The following is a 26,227-nucleotide window of genomic DNA, read 5'->3' as shown; positions in this document are numbered from 1 at the left end:
TTAAATAAAACAATAAATTTTTAAATATTTATTTTAATTTTGATTTTGACTCAATGTGTTTAAATTTAAAAAAAAATACTATTTTATTAATAAGTTGTAAACAAAATGTAAAAGTTGTAATTATATCATTATTCTTTAAAATTCTTTTTTTACTGTTATTTATAAGTGTCATTACATGCGCTTTAAATATGTTCCAAAATTTTTTTAATATATTTTATTTTTATTTTTATTTTTTTAATATTAAGAAAAACATAAATTCATTAATAATAACTTTTTTAAATATTTAGAAATAGAAATAAAGATACTTTTAAAATGGATCCTTAAATTTATAAGAATTGTGTTATACAAAAATTTCACATTTTTATATATTATTTAAAAATATATAATTTTATTTTTTATTTTATATTAAAATTTTAATATAAAATAAAAAAATAAAAAATAAAAAATAAAAAAATATATTTTTAAGTGATATATAGAATATATAGCTTGCTTCTAAAATTTTTCAATTTATAATAAGATGACTTTTGGCACTTCCCTCATCATCGCTCCAAGCAAACGCTATAAATACACCTCTGTGCCTGTCCCTCACGCGTTCGGGTCCGGTCCTTTCTTTATCAAGAAGCTTTAGCTTAGAGAGCAAGAAAGCTGCGTGTGTTTGTGCGCACATTGCTCTTTCAAGGCTCACTGTCAAAGTAAGCGATCTCTTGTTCATTTCCTCTGCATTCCGCTTCCAACTTCTTCGGTTGCTTAATCTGATCAAATGAGGTTGAAATCACTTTGATTACTGGAAAAAACTCCATGGAGAGGATTGATTGAGTTTGCTTTTAATCACATTTGGATATAAGTGTCTTTGCTGGCGTGCTTGGTTGGTGAGAAAACGAAGGAAAGGCAAAGAAATGGAAAGAAGAAACTGTTAGAATATTCTCAAACCATTGTGTTTTTTGTTTGTGTTACTGTGTATATTTTAAAACGAAGTAGAGGAGTAAACTCACTGTCGTAAAAAAAATAAGTTAGTCATAGAAATAGCTTTATAAAATCTGTACGTCCATAGCATTTTCTTTCTGCTGGCAGCTCGATTCTGTAATCATCGCCACCTTTTTTTATTGTTGAGTATTAGGTTTAGCACTCTTGTCTTCTCTACTCAACTACATTGCCTTTCGCATCGTCATTGGTTGCTTATTCTGCTCCTACGTGTTTCTAATGACTTCAATCAATGCTCAAAGCAATGCCGATTGTTGGAAAAATTAATAGCATTTTATTTTTAAGTCTCTGTCATGATGCTTGATTGGGGAGAATAGCAAATGAAAGCAATGGAATATAATCATCAGTCCATTTTCTGCTGCTGTTACGTACTTTTTTGTCAAGTTGTGAAAAAAAGGAGATAACCGTGCCATACGCGTCCCTTGCGCTTGTTACTTTTTTTCCTCGTTGCAGATCTCATATCGAATATAAGTGTTCTTTATTATCTAACGTAGGATTTTTGGATGAAATGAAGAGAAAGCACTCCTCTGATTTTCAAAGCAGTAGTTGGTAATTCAGTTTTCTTCTAAACCGTCCAGTGATTGCTTTTATAGCTTGCTGTCAAGAAAAATGTAGGTCAAGATTAGAAACATTCTCTCAATCAGTCCATCAAGATTGTTTTATCATCATAAATGTTAAGTTAATCCTCTGAACATGAAATTGGCTTGATTAGTAGTAAAAACTGTTTTAATGTTGGAATTTGTTCTATGGTAACTGCAGTCGTCATATTTCTAAATTTCTATTCATTTTATTTTTGTAATTCTTGAAGGCTTTTCTTGTTGTGGACAGAACAGAATCAAGGGAAGAAACTGGTGCTAAAGAATATACATCGAAAGAAAGTTCCAAACTCATTGTTTTCTATTGTTGGGTATTTCTGGACTAGATTGTCAGATAAAACTCTTCTGAATGTTAAATTCAACAACTAAATGTGTGTTTCTAGCATTTATTAGTTATATTAACCATATGCTTGGCTTTCAACACATGTAGATAAAAAGATAAGGAAAACTTTTGAATATTATTCTTGACTGAATCTGATGAGCATAAAATGAGTTTTTAAGTGCTAGAAACAAAGTAAACTGTTGAAAATTTTCTCTACCATATGCATCCATCATTTTGCATCTCTCTTTTTTTTTCTCTCTCTTTTTGTAAGGTTCAAACCAATTCTTAATATGTCCATAAGATTCAAATAGTAAGTCTTCTTATTGATTTTATTTTGTAAGTAATAGCTACTTTATTGAAGAAAATGAATAACGAATAATGTGTAGGAGGCACTCCCAACTTCTTGTTATTAGTTCATATTAATGCTTTAGGTTGAGTCATCTTACGTACGTCAATTACAATTTCCACCTTCTAATCGTGTATCTACTTCCACTTCCACTTTCCTTTCATATTCTTTTTTCTACTTTTTTTCCCTTTTGGCAGTCTCTTTATTACCAACAAAACAATAAAGGAAAATAAAAACAATATACTTTGTATGTGCCACCTTTATTAGCATCTCATGAGAAGATTTACATTTATCGTTCACAAGAACTGAGCTGCGCCAGAAGTGACACTCTTCACCCATGCATCACATTTGATTGTTATATATTTATTTTAATAAATTCTCCACTTATTTGTTTGAGGCGTTTCTCCCATGAGTTCACCAAACGGCTCTTCAAATAGGCTGGTCCCTAACTTTTCTTCCTAGAGAAGCATAGTCTTTTGATAGAGAGAGAGGAGGCGGAGAGAGTGAGAGAGAGGAGCTTTCTCTTACATTGCTCTTTCACTACCAAATCTTCAAGTAAGCAATCCATGATTCTCTTCCTTGTCATTGCTTTTCGATCATCTTCAGTTGCATATCTAATGGTATGAGCTTGAAATGGGTTGAAATAGTGGTAACAGCAAACAATGCAGAAAATCTCTTTGTTCGGCTCTCAAGTTTTTTGTTCTTAACTCTTTAGGCAGTCACATAACATGATGTTACCATCTCTAGTTCTAGCTTTCAGGATTTCTTAGCCCCATTTCCTTTTTATACTTCAACAGATTCTATGTATATGTCCTGCATTCTGATGTATCAACCCTTTTAATCATTAATAACATCCATATACCTATGAAAAAAATTTCTCTCAATCTTTGTGTCTGCAATGCTATATTCAAACTTTTGTTAAGACATTTTTATTTTGTTGTATCCACCGTTCTGTTTGGAACTAAAAATTAGGAGGAAAGGAGTACAACATGAAAGAAATGGAATTTTTGAGTCCATTGGTTTCCATTCTAGAGATTTTTTTGTTCACTTTCTTGAACAAATAATCTGTTGATGTTGAAAACAATTATTGGTAATTGGAATTCTTTCCTATTTATGCATTCAGCGGTTTTTAGTAATCACATTTTGCTAGTACATGTCTTTAACAGTTTGTTTGGTTAACAGAGATTGGGAAACAAAGTAGGAAAGGAAAGAAATGGAATGGGAGATTTAAATCTGTTGTTTCCTTTTGCTATGTGTTGTTCTTGGAAAATAAGAATCATTGAATTACTCATACGGAAATTTATTAAAGACTGGAACTTATTCTGACTCTGGTCTGTCTCTTTTTCTGCTCACCCTTTTCTTGTAAGTGTTTTTAGCAATGTGTTTTGTTTCCAGGGAAGTGGAGGAATTTAAAAAAAATGGGAAAACCTTGGGGTTCTGATTTATCTTTTTTTTTTCCCCTGAAAACTTATGAAATCTCCATGTAAGTTTTAACAACAGATGAGAAAATGGAGGAAAAGAATCAGATAAACTTTGTATGGGTTGTTCTATTTTATTACATCTCAAAGGAGAAACCCTTTTAGTTCCAGACAACATCTTACTGGACTTTAAAAAATTGAGGGGAATGAGTAATGGTTGAAAATTCTCCTGAACGGTGTGCATTTATCACTTTTTTACCCTAAACTTCCATGACACCAAAATTATATGCTCACCTTTGCCTTCTGAATGTTTCAAAGTTACAGTTCCTTTTGCCATTGTAAGACTTTTTCACTTTATAGAAAATATTACTAATTTGTTGTTGTCATTTTCTCCTCTTACATTGTGAAGATTATAGAAATGCAGGCAGGTAGTTCATCCTCTTCACATTCTGATGCTGAAAAAAGAGACTTACAAGAGCTGCTCAAAGCTTTTGGCTCTGCATTTTCTCTTGAAGACATAGCCTCTGCTTATTGCAAGGCTAGGTACAATGTAGATACGGCTGGTCAAATACTTTGTGCATCACTTGGAAGTACCTCTCATGGTGCTACTTGCACATCTAAAGATAAATTAGAGTGCACAAGATCAACAACTTCAGAGCTTTCATCTGAATTAGATGGTGCAAGTGCAATGCCTTCAGAAATGTCATCTAACAGCATTCTTCAGAACTCTCATCATGGAGGAAGACATACCAGATTATTGAAGTCAAAAGTACGTCCTGTGTCAATGGGTACTGTTTCAGGTGTCATTGCAAAAGATTATGCTAGGCCCAGGCCTGTAACTAATGAATATCCTGGATCGACAAAACCACCAAGATTAGATTCAAAAGAATTGCCTATCTCTGAGATATGGAGGGAAGAAGTTCCAACAAGCATGACAGGAGGAAAGGGCACTATACATGGTTATGTTGACGAGTTTATGTTTAAAATGCTTGGTGATGGCTTCCAACTAGATATGAGTGTTATCCAAGAAGTTCTTGGTAAATTTTCCTTTTCCCTTCAGCCATTTATGCTGTTCGTTACTTCTGTCAGGCAATTAACAATTCTTTTACCATATTTCCTGACCTTAAATAGTACGATTTTTCGTTTTTGGTAAAAAATATTTTTATTTTATAAGTTCACTTGTTGAGTGTAATTAGGTACTTAATCAGGCATTTTGTTGAATTTGCAGGCTGTTGTGGTTATGATGTACAAAAGGTATAGTGCACATTCACATTAAGGTTAAGTTGGTTTTGTGTTCTTTATGGTTTTATTCAATACAAAGAGTATACACTCTCTTGCATTTCGTAAGGAAAGGTTATGAAGAGACAGTCAGATGTTTTCCCCCGAATAGATATAATATATATTTATGCTTGTGCAACTGTTAAAATTAACATCAGTTGGGAATAATTAACTGAAACATCCAGAGTATGCTTTATAAAAGTATAATAAAGAAAGGTAGTCACAGTCGCATGTTTAAGTATCAATAATCTTTGGATTCAAATTGATTTCTGATGTATGCTTCCTAATATATAATATTGTCCTTTTTTCTTTTTTGGGGGGGGGGGATAAACTAATCAGTTCTCACTTGAGTTAGCATGCGTTATCATCTGGCACCCCAAATTTGTTTGCTATAGAACTTAGTTGGGATGGCAGTATATGGGCGTATCTCCTGAATAATATTATTACCTATAACACTTACAAAAAAAAATATTATTACCTATAACAATTTACTGCAAATGAAAAATATCTTTCATTTTGCACCATACATAGCTTACAGAATAAAAAATATACTGTTCAATCTTTCACCTTTTTCTGCTCTACATATGAATTGCAGATACAATTATAACTAAAAGATCAACATTTTGAGTTTTTTCCATGTGGCGAACTATTAATATTAGTATATATTTGTTTGATATCATATCTATATCAGTGATTTTGAAGAATTGACTTCTTTTTTTTGACAAGTAAGAATTGACTTATGTTGATCACATAGAGCATGGAGAAACTTCTCGACTTGTCAGCTTCAACTTTGGAGAAGCGTGATGATGTTGTGGACTTGGCCGACAGAAAAGTAAGCATTAGTCTTGATTTGTGCCTCTACCCAGTTGCAATCTAAAACTTATGATTCTTGTTCAAACTATAAATTGTTTGTACGCAATAAAGATCCTTCTTGTGTTCCTCATGTGGCAGTCCCTTTTTGCATTTGTACTGCATGCAGACTCTGTATTGTGAAATTTGAATCCTTAGATTACTAATACTTCAACCTGTATGTTCTCTATCAACTAGTCTATGCATATTTTCGTGTTTGCAACTATATTTTTAACTTTAAATTCATCTAATATTGTGATAGTCCTTATATGATGTGATGGTCCTTGATAGTCCTTGAATGGAGAAGGGCGAGAAAGATGACCAGTGTGGTATAGCAATGTATTTTGAATATATTGTTTAGTAGCTAAATGAACAGTCCATCAATCTTTCTGAATGCCGTTCCTGGTTAATATGGGATTTATAAAATTGAGATCAGGTTTGCTATATTGAAATCTGATAAGATTCTGATCTTATTATGTGGAATATGATGTTCATGACAACGATCTCCCTCAGGTCTACTGAAAAGTAAAGCTCAGTAGAGTGATAATTAATCAATGATGGTTCTTCCCATTTTCTTGTAATGAAGTTCACTCTGATATTACAACTAATTTGCATCTGCGTTCATGCTTTTTGCTTTTTCTCCTTTGGAAGCGATTCCACTTTTTTTTTTTTCTTTTTGTGTGTAGATTTTAGGGTTAACCTTCTTTCTACTCTCGTAAGATATTTTAGAGGTCTGTGATTGTTTCTCAACTCAAACCTGGGGGAAAAAAGGCAAAACCCATTCTTAGTTTTCATGTTCTCTCTTCTCATCCAAGTTCTTTTAACAGTCTTCAGAGAAACACCGAGAACAAGGTTCTGCCTGCAGGTGAGTTCTTTCCATTTCAATTATTTACTAGTTCAGTCCTGGGTACCAGACATGATGGCTTGGGAAAGGATCCAATTTGGGAATGCTACCTTATAGTCCTTCACTTTTACATTTTGCACAGCTCAAGAACTCATTCTGTTTTTCTTTGCACCCATGCAGTGATGAAGCTAGAATTATGAAGAAAAGTTCAACAGAATCGCCAAAAAGAGACAAAGACAGATTTGTTATTCAGAAAGAAATTTTAGAAGCATTGTTCACTGTTCCTGAAAGATCCGAGGAAGCACCCAAAAGAGTGCAACCAGTGAGGAGATTTAGAGGATTTGGTGAAGTGGTGGTTGAACCTTTGAAAGACCCTGCTATAGAGCATGCGATTGTTACTGCAAAACCACTAGAAGTTACAAATGATGGTATTGAGTTTGATCTTTACTTTTCTCTAGGAGAGTGTAATTTACCTGCAAGATTATTTCTTAAGACATGAACTAGGTTGGAGTGCTATGAGTTGATGCTAACACTTTTGCTTCTCTACGTCTTGAAGCCTTACATATTGAGTTTAGTGTTAACTATGAGGTTTATGTTACCAATAGCTCTATTTTGTCATTTTGGAATCATGTCTGATAATATGTATATTCATTTCTTGACTGCATTGAAACAAAAAAAAATTATGTAAAAAGGTTTGTTAGGTATTAGTCAGTGTAATATTTCACATTCAGACATTTCAGAAGGTTATTGGTTATTGAAGAAAATAATATTTATTGTAGCATGTCCTCGTTTAATGCATTGCTCGAGGACAAACTGTACCGTGTTCTCATCAATAATTGTTCCTCTGCAAATAGAGGGAGGCGATGATAATAGCTATGAGGTCCTACGTAAAGCAGTGAAGGAATATTGGACTACAACGAAAGAATACTACCAAGCTGTAAGATCCTCTTTTTTATTTAAATTCTTCTGCTGCTCTTGTAAATTGTGCTTGATAGAAAAGTTGTATAGAATATTCATAGGCATGATATGGAAAGTGGATTTTTCCGTTTTTCATGATGCTTTAAGAATGAAAGGGTGATGTGACAACCACACTGTTGCTCTCCGCACAGTTTTCTGCTTTGTGTAGCTTGACTCCCAACTTCTTCCCGCTGATAGTTATGTTGAATATGCACTTCTGTATATTTGCAAATTCCCTGTTATGCTCTGGTCGTTTTGAGCACCGTTTAGTCAAACGTGATTGCTATTAACTGATTCAGTTGTATTGCAGGCTGTTGATGCATGTATTAAGGGCGAGTATGCACGGGCAAACAAACTTCGAGAGCAGGTATGGCAGCTTTGTTTTATATCACTGATATTGAGCAGCTATTTCGCTTTATATTTGTGCTGAGAATATAAAATTTGTATAAGCTTTTAGGCTGTAATATTTATTTATGTAAAGACTCTTTTGTTATGCCTTTTTTCTTTTAAGGTTCAATTTGAAAAATCCAGTAAGACCTGGTTTGGATGGTAAGATGAGCTGAAATGATTTGTAAATAGTAGTGAAATAGTTTGAGCTAATATATTAATATATTTTATGAGGTTTTGAAAAATGAAAGAGAGAAAATTGAATAAAAATATTATAAAGTTAAAATATTGTTAGAATATAATTTTTTAATATAATTTTTATTTTGTAATTTGAAAAAATTGAATTATTTTGTGTGTTTTGTTTGAAAATTTGAGAAAGTTGAAATGATTAGGTAATGATTAGATAAAAATGTTGAAAATTTGAAATTAAAAAATGTTAATGTTAGTGTTTGTGGTGTTTGGATATTGAGATAAAATAGAATGGAGATGTGATGAGTTTGGAGGATTTTGCTTTCCAAACCAGGCCTTAAAAAAATAGAAAAGGCAAATCTGGGAAAGGGATTGGCAATCAAGAATTTATTGAAAATCATTCTCCGCTAAAAGGAGATCAGAGGATACTAAAAATATTTCCATTGATGATTCAATGAAATATCTTAGATCCATGTTGAATTGGAAAGTAAATTCATCAATCAAATTAATTTCATTATGATGGGTGTCAATTCAATTAGGTTCTTTATTGAAACAATAAATTGAATTGTTATTTACTAAATTCAAAATCAATAAACCATTTTTAATTTCCCCATGGCCACTAGTTACCCCATATTCGATAGATTAGTTAAAACTCAGTGCCCCCACCCTTTCACCAAATGTACCCAGGCTTGGGGGCTGTAGTTTGTAATAAATTGTCAGGGGCACAAGGTATCGATGTTATTAAAAGATGCCAGGTGAAGCTCTGACCATTTAGGTTATAGTCTTAAGAAACTTTTTTGGCATTATGGTTAGAAAAATGACGCGTAACCCATCTTTCTCCGTCCTCAAACTGGTAAGCGGGTGGTGGTGGTTTTGAGAGGATGGTGAGTGCTTGTAATATCTGTTCCTGGGACGTGCATCCTTTTCATATTAGACCGATCCAAGTTGGAGAAATGAGTTCTTACATAAACAGAAGTTTAAATAGACGAGATTGAATAATATATTTGATAGGCAATATTATTAAATATTTTAGCAAATGCTTACTGCTTGAAACTTCTAGGGACACTTTTTTAACAGAATGGCCAGAGAAGCAGACGAGAAATCTGCTCAAAAGCTTCTTGAAACTAGGTTGGTGCGGAATGTATAATTATTTTCTTCTCGTGTTGCATCCTCTGCTTATTGCCTCATATATCACAGAACAACTTTCAATTTTACAGCCAAGAGGATGTGTTATCTCTCGACTTGCATGACCAAGAACCTAAGAATGCTCTACGCCTACTGAGGCTTCATTTAACTACTTTTTCAGGCATCGCAGGTAGGTTCATGTCTTCTTTTGCCTCTTATAGTCCTCGGATCAAGACATTTCCTTAGTTGTCAAGACCAAAATAAAAAGACGCGATGACATGACTTTCCATTTTGCTTCTTGTCAGTTTTAAAGCACCTTAGGATCATAGTAGGGAACAGCAATGAAGACACCAACGGGGCTCGGAAACGACTGGTACGACTAAATTATCATTCCTATATAAAGTACATGCAATTTGTTTCATTTGTTTTCGGGGTTGTCTTTTATATTTTTGCTTGAACTACAACACATCAACACGTCTATTTTAGTATTTCTAGGTCTAATGGGACATGTCAACAGGCATGCATATCTATAGCATACAGTTTTTTTTTCCCGATAAGTCTTTGTTGCATTTAATTATAGAGTATAACAGGGGTTCTGAATATTATTTTTTGGGAAAATAATGGAATTATTTTAGAAATGTGAAGGAAATGGCTACCTTCGGGAATTTGAATCCCTGATTCCCTACCCAAATTCACAGTAATAGAGCAGATTACTTTAGTTCGTACAGGAATTAAACAATGTACAATACCACATGCGTTCTTCCCATAACGTAAATTTACTGTTTATATCATAATATGTCCTCTCTCGTGAAAGATGATTCTAGAATCTGGAAAGAAAAAAGAAAAAAAATTTAAGTGAATGGGCCTGTTCACTTGACAAGATAATAGGACGGGAACGAAACAAAGGTGGGCTTCGCTAGTTTCTTAGTGCCGCCCTTCAACATCTGAAAAACCTGTCTATGATAGAATTTCTCAAACAGTCGCGTAAAATCCTATTATAAAATTCATCTAATTTAAAAGGAATGATAATACCTGAGATTCATATGAGGATTTGCCTAGATTTGGACGCTCGTATCTCGGGCCCATTTAATCGGTGGAACAGATCCATGCAATTTGTCTTTTGGATTGCAGACTACATGCCCCACTTTTTATTACACTCTGTAATCATTTTCATTTTTTTGTACCACACGCCGACAAGGTTGCTTTAAGCCCCTCTCTCTCTCCTCTCTCTCCCCCTTTTTTCTGCAATCGCTTTGACATTTCATCCTTGTATGTATAAATTGAATGAAATTTGTATTGTAGCAAAAGAACCCAAATATCTAATATTTGCTCAGGCCTCGTTTATTTTTACAGATGAGATGAGATGAGTTAAGATAAGAGTTAAAAGTTGAATAAAATTATAATACACCTTAAGGGTAACACTGATTTGCTCTCTTCCAGGGGAGCTCCTCCAAGAAAATGAGAGGAAAAATAAGAGAAAAGAGAAAGAAAGGCAAAGATAATTCTATATCATTCCAGAATAATCCTACTAGGCTCTTGGCTCAAGTACATATAGTATGAAGTATTCCCCAAAGCTATCCCCTATATGGGCCCATATTAATAACATCATAATGAGCCAAATAAAGACTACTCTTATGCTCAAGCCCATTACGGATTACAATTAGAAATCCAACAAAAACAATAAAATAAACTATAAAATGGAATTCACGAAACAAGTTATGATGTGGTCTATGGGTCCTTCCTTTGATATAAGCTCGGAGTGTGACAAACCCTCCCCTTCAAAGCATCTTGCCAACAAGGTGCAATAATGCTTCAGTCCTCCCTTTGTAGTAGAGACTAGCTTCTTACTTTCAATTTCCCTGAGCTGACCAACAACATCCTCATCAATGACACCTTTAGTAATGGTGACATGAGATCCCTCAGCAACGGGGATAGCAGCAGTTCTTCCAGCAACTTCAAGCGGACGCAGGACATTTCTCAATTTCAACAAGTAATGCCCAATAGCTGCCTTTGGGCGGGTTTCACAAATTGTTTGGCACGGTTCAATAGGTGCACCAATTTCAGTCATTGGGTTTAGGAGATAAATGGTCTCATCATCATCCTCATGAAGAACCCTGTTAAGATAAAAATCAAAACCAAAGGGATGAAAAACATTATCCCAAATTTTGTTCCCCCAATGATTTCTCCCAAGTCCTTTTCCTCTATCAAAAGGCCAATGAATTGATACTTGAGAGAGCTGAGTTTTCTGAATTTTAACCCAAAAGTTCTCAAGGAGGCTGGTCTCTAAACTCCCATCATCGACAGCAACATGCAAATGGCTTGCTCCACCAATGCCAAAATCCATTTTAGCACCTTCCTTCATTGACAACTCTAAGATTGCCAATAACCCAATTGCCACTTTTCTTCCTTGACCAGTAGTCCAAATTAGAGGAGTACTATCGTCGCCTTGTGAGTTAACATCAACTCCCTTGGAAGGAAAAAACCTCAATTGCTCTTGCTGTGAATCTTAAGACTTGAAAGCTTCTGATATTACATTAACCCTCATGTTTCCTGGTGTCAAGAACCCAAGAGCATAGTTTATCATTTCCTCAGCCCTTATCTTGTATACATAGTCCCCATAACTAACGTTTCTATCTGGATAGAAGAATAAAGTTATTGATAGACAAAAGCAATGGTATCGACGTCTTTTCCAAGTGGTCATAAATCATACTCAAAAACTGCTCCCCACATACAGCCAACTGATGTTTGAATAGAGAAACATGATATCTTGCTTCTACGAGGGAAATACCCTCCTCAAATCCACCAATAATTCTGAAAGAAGATTTCAGACCACGGAGAGAACTACTATTATTACATTCCACAAGAAATTTTACCCCCACCACTATTGGCGACATTGACAAGAATGCACCAATAATTTCACCCTTAGACAAGTTTTTTCCACATATTGAAATGGACCAAAATCACCTGAACTACCACATCCAGCCTTCACTAACATTTCCACAAACAACTTAGGCGCAATTACTGCCTCTTTCATGTGAAGCACGAAGGCAACATCAGATCCTTCATACAATCCTCTCAAATCTTGTGGAGAGCCTCCCATGGCAACACATCCAAGAAGAATAATACAATCCATGTCAAAAGCAATTTCCAAAGTGAAGAAAAGAACTGGTTCCTTCGGTGTCACCCTTTGAGCCACTATCTTGGTAATATTTTTGTTCCGAATTGAGCTCAATGGCACGGTATGTGATGATTTGCTCAGAAAGGGGAGTTGTATTGGTTTCTGTGGTCTCAGCTTATGCGTTAGGCAATGAATTACAGAAGAGCTGGAGAATTTTGGTCTTGCTTTGGCTTGAGCAATCTGCACGGCATTGCTACTCTCCTCAGTGACCTCAACTGATGGATCTCCCATCTTTTGTGGAGGATCATCATCAAGCTCCACCATCTCGCCCTCGAGCTCGATATTGGACTCAACTATCTCATCCTCCTCTCCTGCATCGTCTGCATTCCCTTTCCCGACATTCGTGTCCGCCACGTCCTCGTCGCTCTCCTCCATTACACAACTCTTGGATTTGGAATCGTCGTGCTTGTACGCGGAAGGAGGAAGCTGGGCGCCAAGGCTTAGGAGGTAATCACGGAAGAAGGAGATGATGCACTGTTGGTTGGGCAGGTTTACCTTCCTATCTTGGATCTGAAGCTAGTTTATGGTATTGAAGGACTCAATCTCGAAGGTAATGGTCTTCCTGGTTGGGGTTTCTATAAGGATTTGTATGGTTGTTGGTTGTTGTGGCCGTCGAGGAGCAGTGCTGCCTTCGATAGGTGGAGGAGGCTTAGGAGGGATACTGATGGCTAGGCCTTCTCCCTAGATGGCCAATGTGTAGTTATTGCTAGGGATGACTAACAAAAAGAAAAAGAAAGAGTAAAATCTGAGGGTAAGGGAGGAAACAGAAGTTGAGAATGGACATCTAAGCGTTGACAAAATAACTTCCGATTTGTAAGGGATTACTGGGGACAGAAGAAAGAGTAATCTAATCGGGCTCGACTACTTTATTCTTCCATCCTTGCTGTGTATTTCTCATATTCTTGCAAAGCGTAGAGTTGGCTTTTCAGATTTGAGAATTCTTCATTGAAGTTATTCTAAAAAATTTCAAGGTCGTTCTTGACATCTTTAAGGCCCCGTTTGGATTGAGAAGTGATCTTAACTCATCTCACCATTTTAAATTTTTCAAATTTTCACACAAAATATAATAAACAATTTTCAACTTTTTCAAATCTCAAAATAATAATGATATTACAAATTAATATTCTAACAATTTTTTATTCAAGTCATCTAAAACTATCTCATATTATCTCTCAATCCAAACTAAATGTCTGCAAAATAACATCCAAACGTTGTTGTGATTGTTTTACCACCTCCCTGATTTTAAGCAGAGATGTAATAATTTCCTTCAGTTCCATGGATTTATGAAGCAACTGCCAAGGAAAGCCTTGCTCTAGATGCCACTTGTAACTCACCTCAATGACTAAAATAGGGTAACACTGATTTGCTCTCTTCGAGGGGAGCTCCTTCAAGAAAATGAGAGAAAAAAGAAAGAAAGACAGAGAATTCTATATCATTCAAGAATAATCTTGCTAGGCTCTTGGCTCAAGTACATATAGTATGAAATATTCTCCAAAGCTATCCCCTATATGGGCCCATACTAATAACATCATAATGAGCCAAATAAAGACTACTTTTATGCTCAAGCCCGTTACGGATTACAATTAGAAGTCCAACAAAAACAATCAAACAAACTATAAAATGGAATTCATGAGACAAGTTATGATGTGGTCCATGGGCCCTTCCTTTGATATAAGCCTGGAGTGTGACAAAAATATTGTTAGAATATATATTTTTAATATTATTTTTGTTTTGAGATTTGAAAAAATTGAATTGTTTATATTATTTTGTGAGAATTTTAGAAAGTTGTAATGATTAGACGAGATAAGATGAGTTGAGAGGAGTTGTGAAAACAAACGAAACCTAAATCAGTCATGTAGTTGACCACATAAAATAAATCAACTTATCACAAAAGTCAATAGCTTTAGTTGTAGATATCAGTAGCATATCCCATTGTGGTGGTTCAAGTGGAGATTCATTATTGAACTTTCATGTTGCGAGTCCTCTCTAATTACGCAGATGTAAAAGATAACAAAGCTTGTTCATACAAGAAAAATTACTAATTATTGTTTTGTCCAGCTCTTCTTTTTTCTTCTGATAAATTTGTCGATAGGGGGTTACTTTTGAGCTTCTTAGAACATTCTATAACCGGATTACCCTGCTTAGTAATTAAGAAGGATTTAAAAAATCATTTGTTTTCTAATCTCACTTTGCAGATTTTGAAGCTATTGAGTAAGGAATCCATAAAATGGACCGAGGATGCAGATGGTCGGACAATTATGATCCTAGTGGATGGGATAAACCCAAAGCGTTTGAGTTTTTGGAAAAAATGAACTATAGGACCGGAAGAAGCTTCGAAAAGAGGTCCAATCACGGCAAGACTTCTGGAAATATAGACTATCATATCATGGTTGAAAAATGATAAACCCACATCATTTTTCACAACACATTATTTTAAAATGAATGGTAGTTTAGTAAAATACCATCATTTTATAAAAATATCCTCACTTTAAAACATGTGTTGTGAAATATATTGTGTAGGTATCATTGGTTTGCCCTTGCAACTGAACTTAGTGCGCATTTTGTGTTAAAAACCTGTGTCAGCAAAATGTTTCTGCAAGCTACTAAATTTTGTGGCACCGAGAATTTATCTTTTTACAGTATATCGAAGAAGCAATGGACGTATTGTGTGAAATTGCAATTCTCTTAAAAGACTTTGTATAAGGTTGCATTTACTTTTATACTATATGCAAAACCCAGTTTTCCATGAGTTTCTTACATTACGATCCATGATGTTGCAAAAACTTCATCCAAGGCATTCTTTCCCACATGCTTTTCTCTAGCAATAAAGCACATACAGGGATAAACTCAAAACTCGGGGGAAAAGGGAGAGCACAAGTACGCCTTCTAATAATATAACATGCAAAAGATTCTGAATGTGAAAGGAAAATGGTACATCTGAGATGTTTTTAATGGGGTCCTTGAGTGAGTCTCTGCATCTCATTTTGATCATTAAGAGTTTCAATGAGAAGGGGAGGCGCATATTGGGCTGTCCCTTGGTGCTCCTCGGAATCCTGGCAGAATGAAAGGATGATGGTATCGATCGACATCTCCACCACTCCAAAGAAAAGAGTGGCCACGACGTAACCAAGACACCAGCAAACCTGTGTACACATAAATAAAGGTACACTTCTATTTAGAAGACTACAAAATATTGTCTAGTCATACGTACAAGTAAAAGCTTAACAGATAATGCCAGATGTTGCCAAACAAAACGGCAATTTATGGTCAGTCTAAGGCAAGCTCCTTGTGCATGGTTCCACCATTTTAGTTCACATGGTGCATTCAAATTTGAGTCAAGTGGTTCGAGAGATGTTCCAGTAACCTTTCCTTTACAAACTACCTATCTGGTCATATTTGTCTTCTAGCCTTTACCCACTGATGATCAATGAACTTGAACTCAAACCACGCATTCTTTTGTTCACCAACCATTAGAATACCCAGCTTTGGGTACAATCAGAATTAGTTTGTGTGTCATTTAGATTTCGTACATCTGATTGGATATATGAAATGAGGGAAAAAGAAAAGCATACCAATACAGGAAACAGCGGGGAAGAGATCTTATGGGCAGATCTGTATTTGTGGGTATCCAACATGAGGAAAGCAAAAACTGCGCTTGAAAGGCTGACACACAATTTTCCAAGAAATAGAATAACATCTCCAATCACATTCACCCTCCCTATTCGAAGGATGTTGTTGAGGATCAATTCCGTTGCAATTGCAGAAGCCTTGCAGAAGCTTTTACCTGTGATGGCAACCTGCAAGAGTACAAGCAGACATTCCACAAACACGTGTGCAGACATTCAGCATATTATCAATTATGAAACTTTTCTACATAGCAACCCTAATCAGTTCACAAATGCCCAAAAAGTGGATAAAATTCTTAGATGAGGATAACAAAGAAAAATTTTATTGGAATTACGAAGAACTGAAATGGACAAAGTTCATTACATGCTAGCTTCACTTTACCTTGACCCTTCTCTATTCTGCCTTTTCTTTTTCATGTTTTATTTCTTCTAAAAAAAATTCTTAATTTGTTACAATAAGAATTTGGGTCTGATGTCAAATTCCGCAAAGAGATGTGGAATGGAATTTTTTTTTATTGACACGGGATGTCCAAGAACAGCATCCTGACCATCCAGAGCTTTCGTGATTTACAAAATATCGTAACTGCCAGAACAAATTGGAAAACGTATAATTTTTATTTTTACATCATATCATTTTTAGTAAGACATCTCTCAACTGGTCTTATGGGGAACAATCTCTCCCAGCATGCCAGTCACCTAGAAAAGAGTACAGGAGAATGCATACCAAATCAGCCTATAATGTCTCTCCTAGTTGGACAATTGTCTCCACACACCATGCAAAAGATGCAACTGGCTATTGGACAAGCCAAAAAGATATGCTGGACCCACATGCAAATTTGCGTGAAACAAGTGTTTCTTGAATTTACCATAATGTAGGCATTGCGGTTCACAGACTTGATAGTCCACTCAATACACCTGAGGCAACACCGAGATGAATGGAATGCTGCTTTTCCTATCCAACTATCAGGTGTGGTGGTACTAGAAACTTTCAGTCTGCGACGAATTGACTCAAGCATAAAGCGGATTGATTCCACAAATGATACAATAAGGGAGCCAAGAGCAACAGAGCCAAGGCTGTACCGCATAAGCCTCTTCATGGAGGAAAAAACTGGAAGAAATGGAATTTCAGGCTGCATTGGCAAAAGCAAATAGCATTTATCAAGGAAAGGAATACCATAGATTATTATTTTTTTTAAAACTATAAAAATGACCAAAAACGAAATCTCAAGCAACTCAGATCAAAGACAAGTTCCATCTTCCGCTATCAAGAAATGAATAAAAAGTTTTCGCAAATAGTCCATCCTGCTTAAAGTTGCTAGTATCTGAATAAAACGTTTAACAACCCAAAACAAAGCTGAATAAATAAAACTAGGCATTTTGTAGGTTGACCAGACTCCACTCTCTTAAATCTCAGAAACAAACCCTTGCTTAATCCAGGGTATATAGCAGTTCGAGTTTGATGCATAACAGAACTTGTGCCATAGGATTGATCACCCAGTTTAATCATATTTCACATTCCATGCTGTAATTTAATGTATGCAGTTACATTCTTGTGTTCAAAATCAAGAGTAATTTATATAGATGAACTAGGGAAAAAAGTGACACACATCTCACATTGTCATGGAGCATATAGCTTAGTAACTTACTGATGTTTCACCACCAGCCCAATAATAGGAAGCAACAGAACCAGCAATCACGGTCGATGAGCATGCTATTATAAATTGGGTTGCCCAGTAACACCCAAATAGGTGGAAAAGGATGGCAACTCCTATATGAGGAGTGTAATGAATGCTATAGCCACAGCAATGATCACAGTTTACCCGTTTTGACACAAGATCATAAGCACAGCAGTTGGTGTTGCAGTTATTCTGGATGACTTGACCAGAACTGAAAAGATGGAGAGCAGCTGAAAACCAGAACATGTAAAATATTGCAAGGATAGTATATGGCATGATTGGAAAAATTATGAGCGCTTGCACTTCTCCTATGACCTTTGCAGCAACCTGTGTACATATAACCATGAAAGTGATCAGTTTTTGCAACAAATTGAAACTTCAGCACCCAGGATTACATAGACCATTTGACCTAAACCTGTGGCTGATTAAGGAAAAAGCATCACGCATTTGAGCCCAAGATTGGAAAATGCACATTTAAAGAAGTCTATCCTTGGATATCAAATGTGACATAGTTAAATTTCATATGATAATTTAGGGCTCGTTTGGATACAGAAATCATCTCACTCTCATCTCATCTCATCTCATCATTACAACTTTTCTAAATTTCCACACAAAATATAATAAACAATTCAACTTTTTCAAATCACAAAACAATGATAATATTAAAAAATAATATTCTAACAATATTTTATTCGACTCATAAAATCATCTCATCTCTCATTATTCAAACGAGCCCTAAGACAAAGACAGAAAGACTTGCCCTGAGGACAGATGTTGCCATAATGATGCGGCGGACAATGACAATTGATGTAAGAACAGCAACCACCATAATAGAGGTCATAAGAACTGCTACAGCACGAAGATGATTGATCTCCTAAAAGATGAAAATTAACGAGTGAATCACAAATATATATACATTGAGCTCCAGTAGAAAAGTTTCAGTTGATGATGATACCAACCCTTCCATATACACGAATGTATGGATCATGCTCACCAATGATGGGGGAGATGGTGTTGTTCCCTATCCATCCAGCTAGTAGCAAGGAAGAAAATAACTTCAGCATTATATTTGATTAAGAGTTATCAACATATTCAATTATACAAGAAAATGAAGTATGTAAATAATCAACCCTCTATTTCAAATATGCTTGAAGCTCAAACAAGTAGTAAAGATCTGAAATTTTATCTTCACCAGCAAAGAAGCCTCTAGTAAATTTCAACGCTCAAAAGTTATTTACGATCACCCAAAGTTGCATTTGGATGTGAGGATATAATAGAATCAATAGATTTTTTTTTTAAATTGCTTGATATGAATTTTGATCATGCATAATATGAGAAAAAGGGAAGAAAGACATACTTTTCTTCAGCAAATCGCTAATGTTATAAGTTTGAATTAGAATTCCTTCACATATTATTGACTTAAATCCACCCATGAACTTTAACACTTCTACTTTTCATACAAGTAAAAGGGAAGAAAGACATACTTTTCTTCAGCAAATCGCTAACATTACAAATTTGAATAATAATTCCTTCACGTATTATTAAGACCTAAATCGACCAATGAACTTTAACACTTCTACCGTTCATACTTCTTTTGAGCCATTCAAACTAAAATTTCAAATCCAAATCCTTCTTCTCAGATGTTTCTTTTCAAATGAACCAGGTTTTTTAAAAAACAGCCATAGAAAGAACAGTAAAAGTTCATATCTGACCTTTTAGGTAGTAAAACATTGTTACTGATACTATGAGAACATTGAAGAGGGCCACCGTTATCCAAGGCATTGCAGCAACAAAATGTCGAATCATCAGCAGCCAAATCACTGATAAAAACAACGGCAAGATTCCTCCACAAACAATCAATACTGGCCATGCTTTTCCAATATCAGCCATGTATCTCTGAAAAAATTCTATAATTGATAAGTTTTTAATCCAGCAACACAAATTAGACATATATGTGCCCAATGGAAAGGCATTTAATAGATATAAAACATAAGGGAACTATGACAAGTACATAGGATTGTTCTTTTCCTTTTTTTTTTTTTATAAGTAACAAGTACACTGGAAATGCATAGAGAAACCAGCGATTCTTAAATAGGCATAGAGCCAGAAGTTCATGATTCCATTTACAGGCGAACATGTATCTATTGTCACCCCAAAAAAGAATAGTGGTCATTATGTAATAAAAAAAAATCACAAGAAGATTTTCCTCTAAAATACAACGTCAATTGGAAGGCAGGGCATAATGCAAAAAGCTATGTAGACAATGATAATTCAAAAAGCAATGTAGACAATGTATATACTTTCCATGACAGTTCCACAAAAATTATTATTATAAAGGATTATTGAGACAAAAAGTCTTCTACCTTTAAGACAGATGACCTAGAATTGATGGACCTGTGAATAGATTTGTCAATTATGATATCCTCGTTGATTTTCACACCACCCATCTGCTGCCAATGCCTCAAAGACATGTTTGATGCACGAGCAATAAACTGGCAGCTCCAATAAACTGTAAAATGGTAAGACAAACTCTATGATAAGCATATGAGAGATAATACATGTATAGATCGAAAGAATATAATGGGCAAAAGTTCTTTACATGAGCTTCTAAAGTCCTATCTCATTGATAAAAGTTCTGCAACCAATATGAAAAATGTGAACACATGCCCACAATTGCATCAGAAGGGAATCAAGTTTACATACCATTTACACTTGGAAATATTACAGGGTAACAAGGACCCTGAAGTTGAAGAGAGGAGTTCCTCATTTCTGGTGTAAGGAACTCATAATAATCATAATTCCTATTAATCCAATCATCCATTGAAAGATGGATATCTCCTTCTGGATAGTCACATACCCAACTTAGTTGATCTTCAAGGGGGATAGGGCAATCTAACAAGCATATACTCCGGGCATTGGCCAATTTAAATTGGTTGCTTTTCAAACCACTTTGATAAACCTGATTAGGATCTAACCAATATCTAAGCTCCAATTCATGAAGGCCAGGTTTTGCATGCTTGTCACCACACACATTTCCTTTATAGTCCAGACCATATGTAAGCCTGCCAAACCACTAAACAATCAATCACAACCCAAAAACACAGTAATGTAGCAAATATAATAATACCACTGCACGAATTTGAACAATACCATCTACAAGCTAATACCCTTTATAACACCTGTTTGGCTCAGCTAAAGTAGGTTTTATTTTTCCTTCCTCCACTATCATTAGCAATCAAAACAACTAGTTGATGCAAAAAGAAAGGAACTCAACTTAATTGTACATAAAGCGACTCCTTAACTAGGTAGAGTTGAATTCATTATCTTAAGAAAATCAATATAACTCAAAAGTGTCGTGTTCTCTCCACTTCAATCTATATGAAATCTGATAAAGAACAAGAAAACAAAGGAAACCTTGATGACATCTTCCACCACAACTCAACAGATAGATACTCTCTTATCTTTACACCTTGAGAGAGAGAGAGAGAGAGAGACAAAAAGATTAAATTGTAATTTGAGAGGATTTCATGTTACATGGGGCAGTAATAAAAATAAACCTACCTACCAATACTTCGTTTTCAACGTCTTTCTTCTATTTATTCACTAATTTAACCCACTAAGGCACAGGTAGAATAAAAGGATAGCCACGCGAGAAAAAAATATATATATAATTTTTCCTCAACTAGTACAGAACAATAAATCAGTAGTACAGAGAATAAAATTTAAGAAGATAAAGAATACCAACTTAAAGCATTAAAATTTAAATGATATGCGTACTGCTAGCCCTGATTCTTTCAAACGGCTAAGACAAACAGAGAAAATAGAGCTACTGACGAGAAACGCATCACAAAAATGACAAATGAGAGCTAGAAAACGAACCCATTAGTGAGATTCTCAATTTTCCCTTATAAATCACGCTTAAACAAAAAGTCGCATAATAAAGAAGACCCATTTGCAAAGAAAAAGAAGAAGAAGACCCATTTGACGACTGAACAACTTGATAAAGTGGGTAATGTTAGATTCTTTACCTTAATGGGTTTCCTTGGTTGAACCCAAAGCTGGAGTTAACAATCATAGCAACCCAGAAGGCTATAAAGATCACAAGAAAAGCAATATCTCTGCATTTCCTGTTGTGCCTAATGATCCCACCCATTTGGGCATTCCCATCACTTGATGGGTACCTCCCTATCACTGCTCCCAAAGGACCTCTCATTTCGACACCTCCTTACTCTATCAAGCTTCAAAAAGGAGGCAAAACTAAACAAAAATAGACACACGGAGAGAGAGGAAGAGGGGGGGTTAGCGAAATGAAGAGTGTAGTAGAGTGGAAGCTTGGAGGGTGTGAACCGAGAAAGACTCGAGGAAAGGGTTTAGATTTGGAATATCTTCTTATTAATGTCGTTTTGTGACATTGAAACAAAGACATCATAAGTTTGTGTTTAGAATGTGTGTCTGGTGGCTTAAGATAGATGCGGTTGGGGGTTGGCTCGGCTTGTATTATGGAATCTCGGGCTGAGGATAGATAAATATCACATCTTTAATGTAAAACAGAAAGCCAAAAAATATTCAAATGATTCCCATTTTAGAAAATAGAATAATTCGTTTTCGTGGAACGTTGTTAATTGAATTGAGTGAGCCAATATTTATAACGAAACTAGTTTAAATGAGTAATACATTAATCCATTGTAAAGATTTAGGCTATGTTGGGAAGGTTATTTTAAAATTTTTCGTAATTTTTTTTTAAATATAAAATATTTTTTAATTTTTTATCTAATTATTACTTAATCATTATAATTTTTTAAACTTTTAAATAAAATTAAAAAATAATATAATTTTTTCAAATTTTAAAATAAAAATTATTATTCAAATAACTTTTTACTTTATAATATTATTATTCAACACTTTTTTTTCATTTTTTAAAATCTAATAAAATATCTTAGATAAATCTGTTTTATAAACTATTTTACTATTATTATCATAATTTTCATTTTATCTTATTATTCAAAAATGACCTTAAAATTTTTATCTGAATTATATGACTTAGAATTAGATAAATAACAATATTAAGTATTAATGTTAATGTTAATAAATTTTGCTTTCTATATCTGTTTTTCTCGTTTCAAATTAGAAAAAAGAAAAACTAGAAAAAAAATATATATAAAAATAAGAAAAAGAGTTCGTTCAAGACAAAAATAAAAAACTGCAAATTGTAAGGAATATGGCTTTAAAAGGAGCCGACCATGGAAGGCAAGCCATTATGGGAAGAATCGGTTTAATAATACTATTTATTTATTATATCTTTGCTCCTTTTTCACTTAAAAAAAAAACCGCTAATTCCGCCGCTCGGTTCAGCTGATAAAGGTAGTGAAATGTCATTGTCCTGGTGAGTCGTACATCTTCCATTCTCTCAAAGCCGTTAGATAAATTCAATGCGTCTATCAAGAACATCCAACGGTGGGAAAGCGTCTATGCTCAACAATTGGCCGGAATGAACGTATTTAACGAGGTCATATACCTTTCTCTAGATGCCACTTTATACCATGCTTTATAATTTCCAAATATCATGATAACTAAGCCATTTTTTCTTTAAAAAAATAATAATACTAATTATGGCTTTTATCTTTTATATACATATAATTAATTACAACTTCTAATTGAGAGTCCAATTACATATCAAATGGCACCCAAATTCTCCCCATTTATAATTTTGTCTTTAGAATTTCATGTTCCAATTATATGGGCGAATTTAAAATGAGATAAACGTAATATGTGGGTCATATTATATGTGTTTAAATAATATCATGATCTATTATTCATGAAAAAATACAGTTATAAATTTAATTCTAGACACACTCAACATATCATTGAGAATAATTCTTCTTATCAGCTATTATTTACTATTCTACATTCTACATTTTATGAAAAAAAAAAAACTATCGAATGTGGGATTGGAGTGAATAATAATTTATATATAACAAAATCCTATCATTCAAGTGTCTCAAAAAGATGAATATTTTTATAATTCTATTCACCGGACTTGAATACAAAACCATGGCTTATTGAATCGGACATCAGTTTGGGTAGTGTCCGTCTCAAGTTGAGTAGGAAAATCAGTAGTGGGTTTAAAAGAAAAAAAATTAAAAACTGGTCTTTTGTCCATTTCTAGCGTTAAAGGCATAAAGGGGTATGATTCGATTGGGTGTGTGCTCTTTTTCGGTCTCCTGGGCCCGGTACATCTACTTACAGCCCAAGGCCAGACCAAAACTTTTGTGATTCTTTCTTTTTGGGCTATAAAACTAAGAACTATGCCCTAACCCAACTCAATGAGAAAAGCCCCAAAAATAAGACAATCACAAAATGTTTATGTTTTAAATTTTGAATAGTATTTAAATATTAAGATGAGATGACATTACATATTGTAATTTAGATTAACCTGTTTGGAAAAATTAGGAAATATTTACTAAAGATCAATCACTCCAATTCCAACTCTTGTTTGGATGTGGTATTCGTGTCAATCTTGGTGTATGAGTCCTCAATCTATATGCATATATAAAGAATATTAATCATGGTTTTAGTATTGCCAGCGCTTGATCCACAGAGTTGATGATCATAATTAATTAAGCAATGGCACAGGGCTTATACATTCCAGAGGATATCATATACGAAATTCTCTTGAAACTACTGGTGAAATCCCAGGTTAGATTCAGTAGCCTTAAAAAAGTATGGTCCTCCATGACCAGAACGCTTCTGTTCCATTCCAGTCATGACCTCGAGTACTATAGAAACATGACTAGCTAGTAGTACTATTTCCGATCATAATGACATGAACAACGATCTCCTTCCACTTTAATTTAATGGTATCCAAGAAGATTAAGGAAAATTTCAACCTCTCCGGGGTTGTCGCCTCCGCCACGAGATTTACACCATTGCCACTGCCTGCCTTGCTAAACAACATGTACTAAATCATGATCAACGTGATCACAACCAGCATAACATGATCACATAATTCGATCATCATGAGTACGCGGAGTTAAAAATCTCATTCAAAACCAATTGTTATAAAACGTTCTGTTTTATTGTTATAAAAAATAAACCTTCAATTTTTCTTGTGATAAAACCTTTCTGTTTTATTATTATAAAAACCTTTCAATTATCACCCAAACAGAAACTCAAGAATCACGAGGATCGCAATTTGATATCAACCACAACTAGAGAAACAACAATATTACAAGATATAACCAGATTACAAATATCGAACAATATATAACAATATGAAGCACAAATCAATAAGAACATAAACAGTTATCAAATAAATCAAGAAAATACAAATTGTAAATGAAATAAAGGAAAGAACACACCGATATACGTGGTTCAACCCTAATGGTTTACGTCCATAGCATGAATGAGCCTCAAAGATCTTTATTGATAATCAATAATTCACAAGAAGCCTCAGTACACTTAAAGTTACAAAGCCTTCACATAAACCACAAAAAATCGCACAGATTTATTCTCTTTAAGAGCAAACCCTAGAAACCCTAGTTTCGCCCCCTCTCTGTTCTCTCTGCCTCTCTTTTCAGTCGATATGTACAAAATGAATATGTGTTAGGGTTACAATGTATAAGGATGAATATATATGACACAACAAATGCCACCACGTGTAGAAATCCAACGGCTCAGCACATAACTCCTCAAATTCAAGTCATGGGCTTCTCACGTGCTTATTAACTCAGCCTTATTAGCTTCAAGAGACCAGATCGAGCCACATGCTCATCATCCACTTAATCACATAATAAAACACATTAGTAATTAAAAGACAACAAATAAAATGTATTGACATATATATTACAATTCTCGACCTTGGCAAAATATTTATTTGCCAACTGTTTATTTAATCATCATCATTGGCTCATTCCTGCATTGTCCCTCTAATGGAGACAAACTCTTGACTCCATACCAACTAAGTTCAGATAGTGTCTGAATTTAGACCAAGGGACAGACTTGGTCATCATATTTGAGGGGTTATCCTCAATTGAGACATTTTCCACACCTATTACTTTAGACTCTATAACATCCCTAACAAAGTGAAGCCTTACACCAATATGTTTAGACATTTCATGAAAAACTTGGTTTTTAGCTAAATGCAATGTGCTTTGATTATCACAGTGTACTGTGATGTTGCCATTGAAAATATTTAACTCACTTGTAATACTTTTTAACCATATGCCCTCTTTAATGGCTTCTGTCAATGCTATATATTCAACTTCTGTGGTGGACAAAGCTACCACAGATTGTAAATGTGATTTCCAGGTAATAGCTCCCCTAAAAGCAGTAAACACATAATCAGTTAACGACTTCCTAGTGTCTACACTCCCTACAGAGTCAGAATCTACAAAACCAGTCAGTTCACAACCCTTTTTCACTTTGTTCCCAAAACTGAGAACTAAGTTGTTAGTGC

The 26,227-nt window shown here is 34.6% G+C and overlaps 2 protein-coding genes across 7 annotated transcripts; one reads left to right on the top strand and one right to left on the bottom strand.

Annotated features, from left to right (window-relative positions):
• Positions 1-602: 602 nt before the first annotated feature.
• Positions 603-14,934, top strand: LOC109013337 (putative nuclear RNA export factor SDE5). Of its 6 annotated transcripts, XM_018995386.2 has the most exons (13): positions 618-692; positions 2,683-2,800; positions 4,080-4,700; positions 4,892-4,917; positions 5,696-5,773; positions 6,618-6,655; positions 6,815-7,062; positions 7,414-7,571; positions 7,902-7,958; positions 9,228-9,295; positions 9,385-9,482; positions 9,598-9,665; positions 14,666-14,934. In XM_018995386.2, the coding sequence occupies exons 3-13, from the start codon at positions 4,082-4,084 to the stop codon at positions 14,780-14,782; spliced, it is 1,575 nt and encodes a 524-aa protein (XP_018850931.1). In that variant the 5' UTR covers positions 618-692; positions 2,683-2,800; positions 4,080-4,081; the 3' UTR covers positions 14,783-14,934. The 6 variants fall into 6 exon arrangements, with proteins under 6 accessions (XP_018850958.1, XP_018850949.1, XP_018850931.1 ...); XM_018995413.2 differs by lacking the exon at positions 2,683-2,800 and having other exon boundaries at positions 603-692; XM_018995404.2 differs by lacking the exon at positions 2,683-2,800 and having other exon boundaries at positions 616-692; positions 4,073-4,700.
• Positions 14,935-15,164: 230 nt separating this feature from the next.
• LOC109013325 (choline transporter protein 1) lies at positions 15,165-22,176 on the bottom strand. The gene is made up of 10 exons (XM_018995368.2): positions 21,801-22,176; positions 20,476-20,834; positions 20,136-20,281; positions 19,485-19,668; positions 18,732-18,805; positions 18,533-18,646; positions 17,743-18,099; positions 16,963-17,226; positions 16,043-16,267; positions 15,165-15,613 (listed from the first exon to the last, which is right to left on the bottom strand). The coding sequence occupies exons 1-10, from the start codon at positions 21,983-21,985 to the stop codon at positions 15,419-15,421; spliced, it is 2,103 nt and encodes a 700-aa protein (XP_018850913.1). The 5' UTR covers positions 21,986-22,176; the 3' UTR covers positions 15,165-15,418.
• Positions 22,177-26,227: the final 4,051 nt, after the last annotated feature.

The sequence above is a fragment of the Juglans regia genome, chromosome 2, assembly GCF_001411555.2.
Source record: "Juglans regia cultivar Chandler chromosome 2, Walnut 2.0, whole genome shotgun sequence".
Lineage (NCBI taxonomy): Eukaryota > Viridiplantae > Streptophyta > Magnoliopsida > Fagales > Juglandaceae > Juglans > Juglans regia.
The sequence above is the reverse complement of the archived record's forward strand: the minus strand, read 5'-3'. Positions and strand labels throughout refer to the sequence as shown.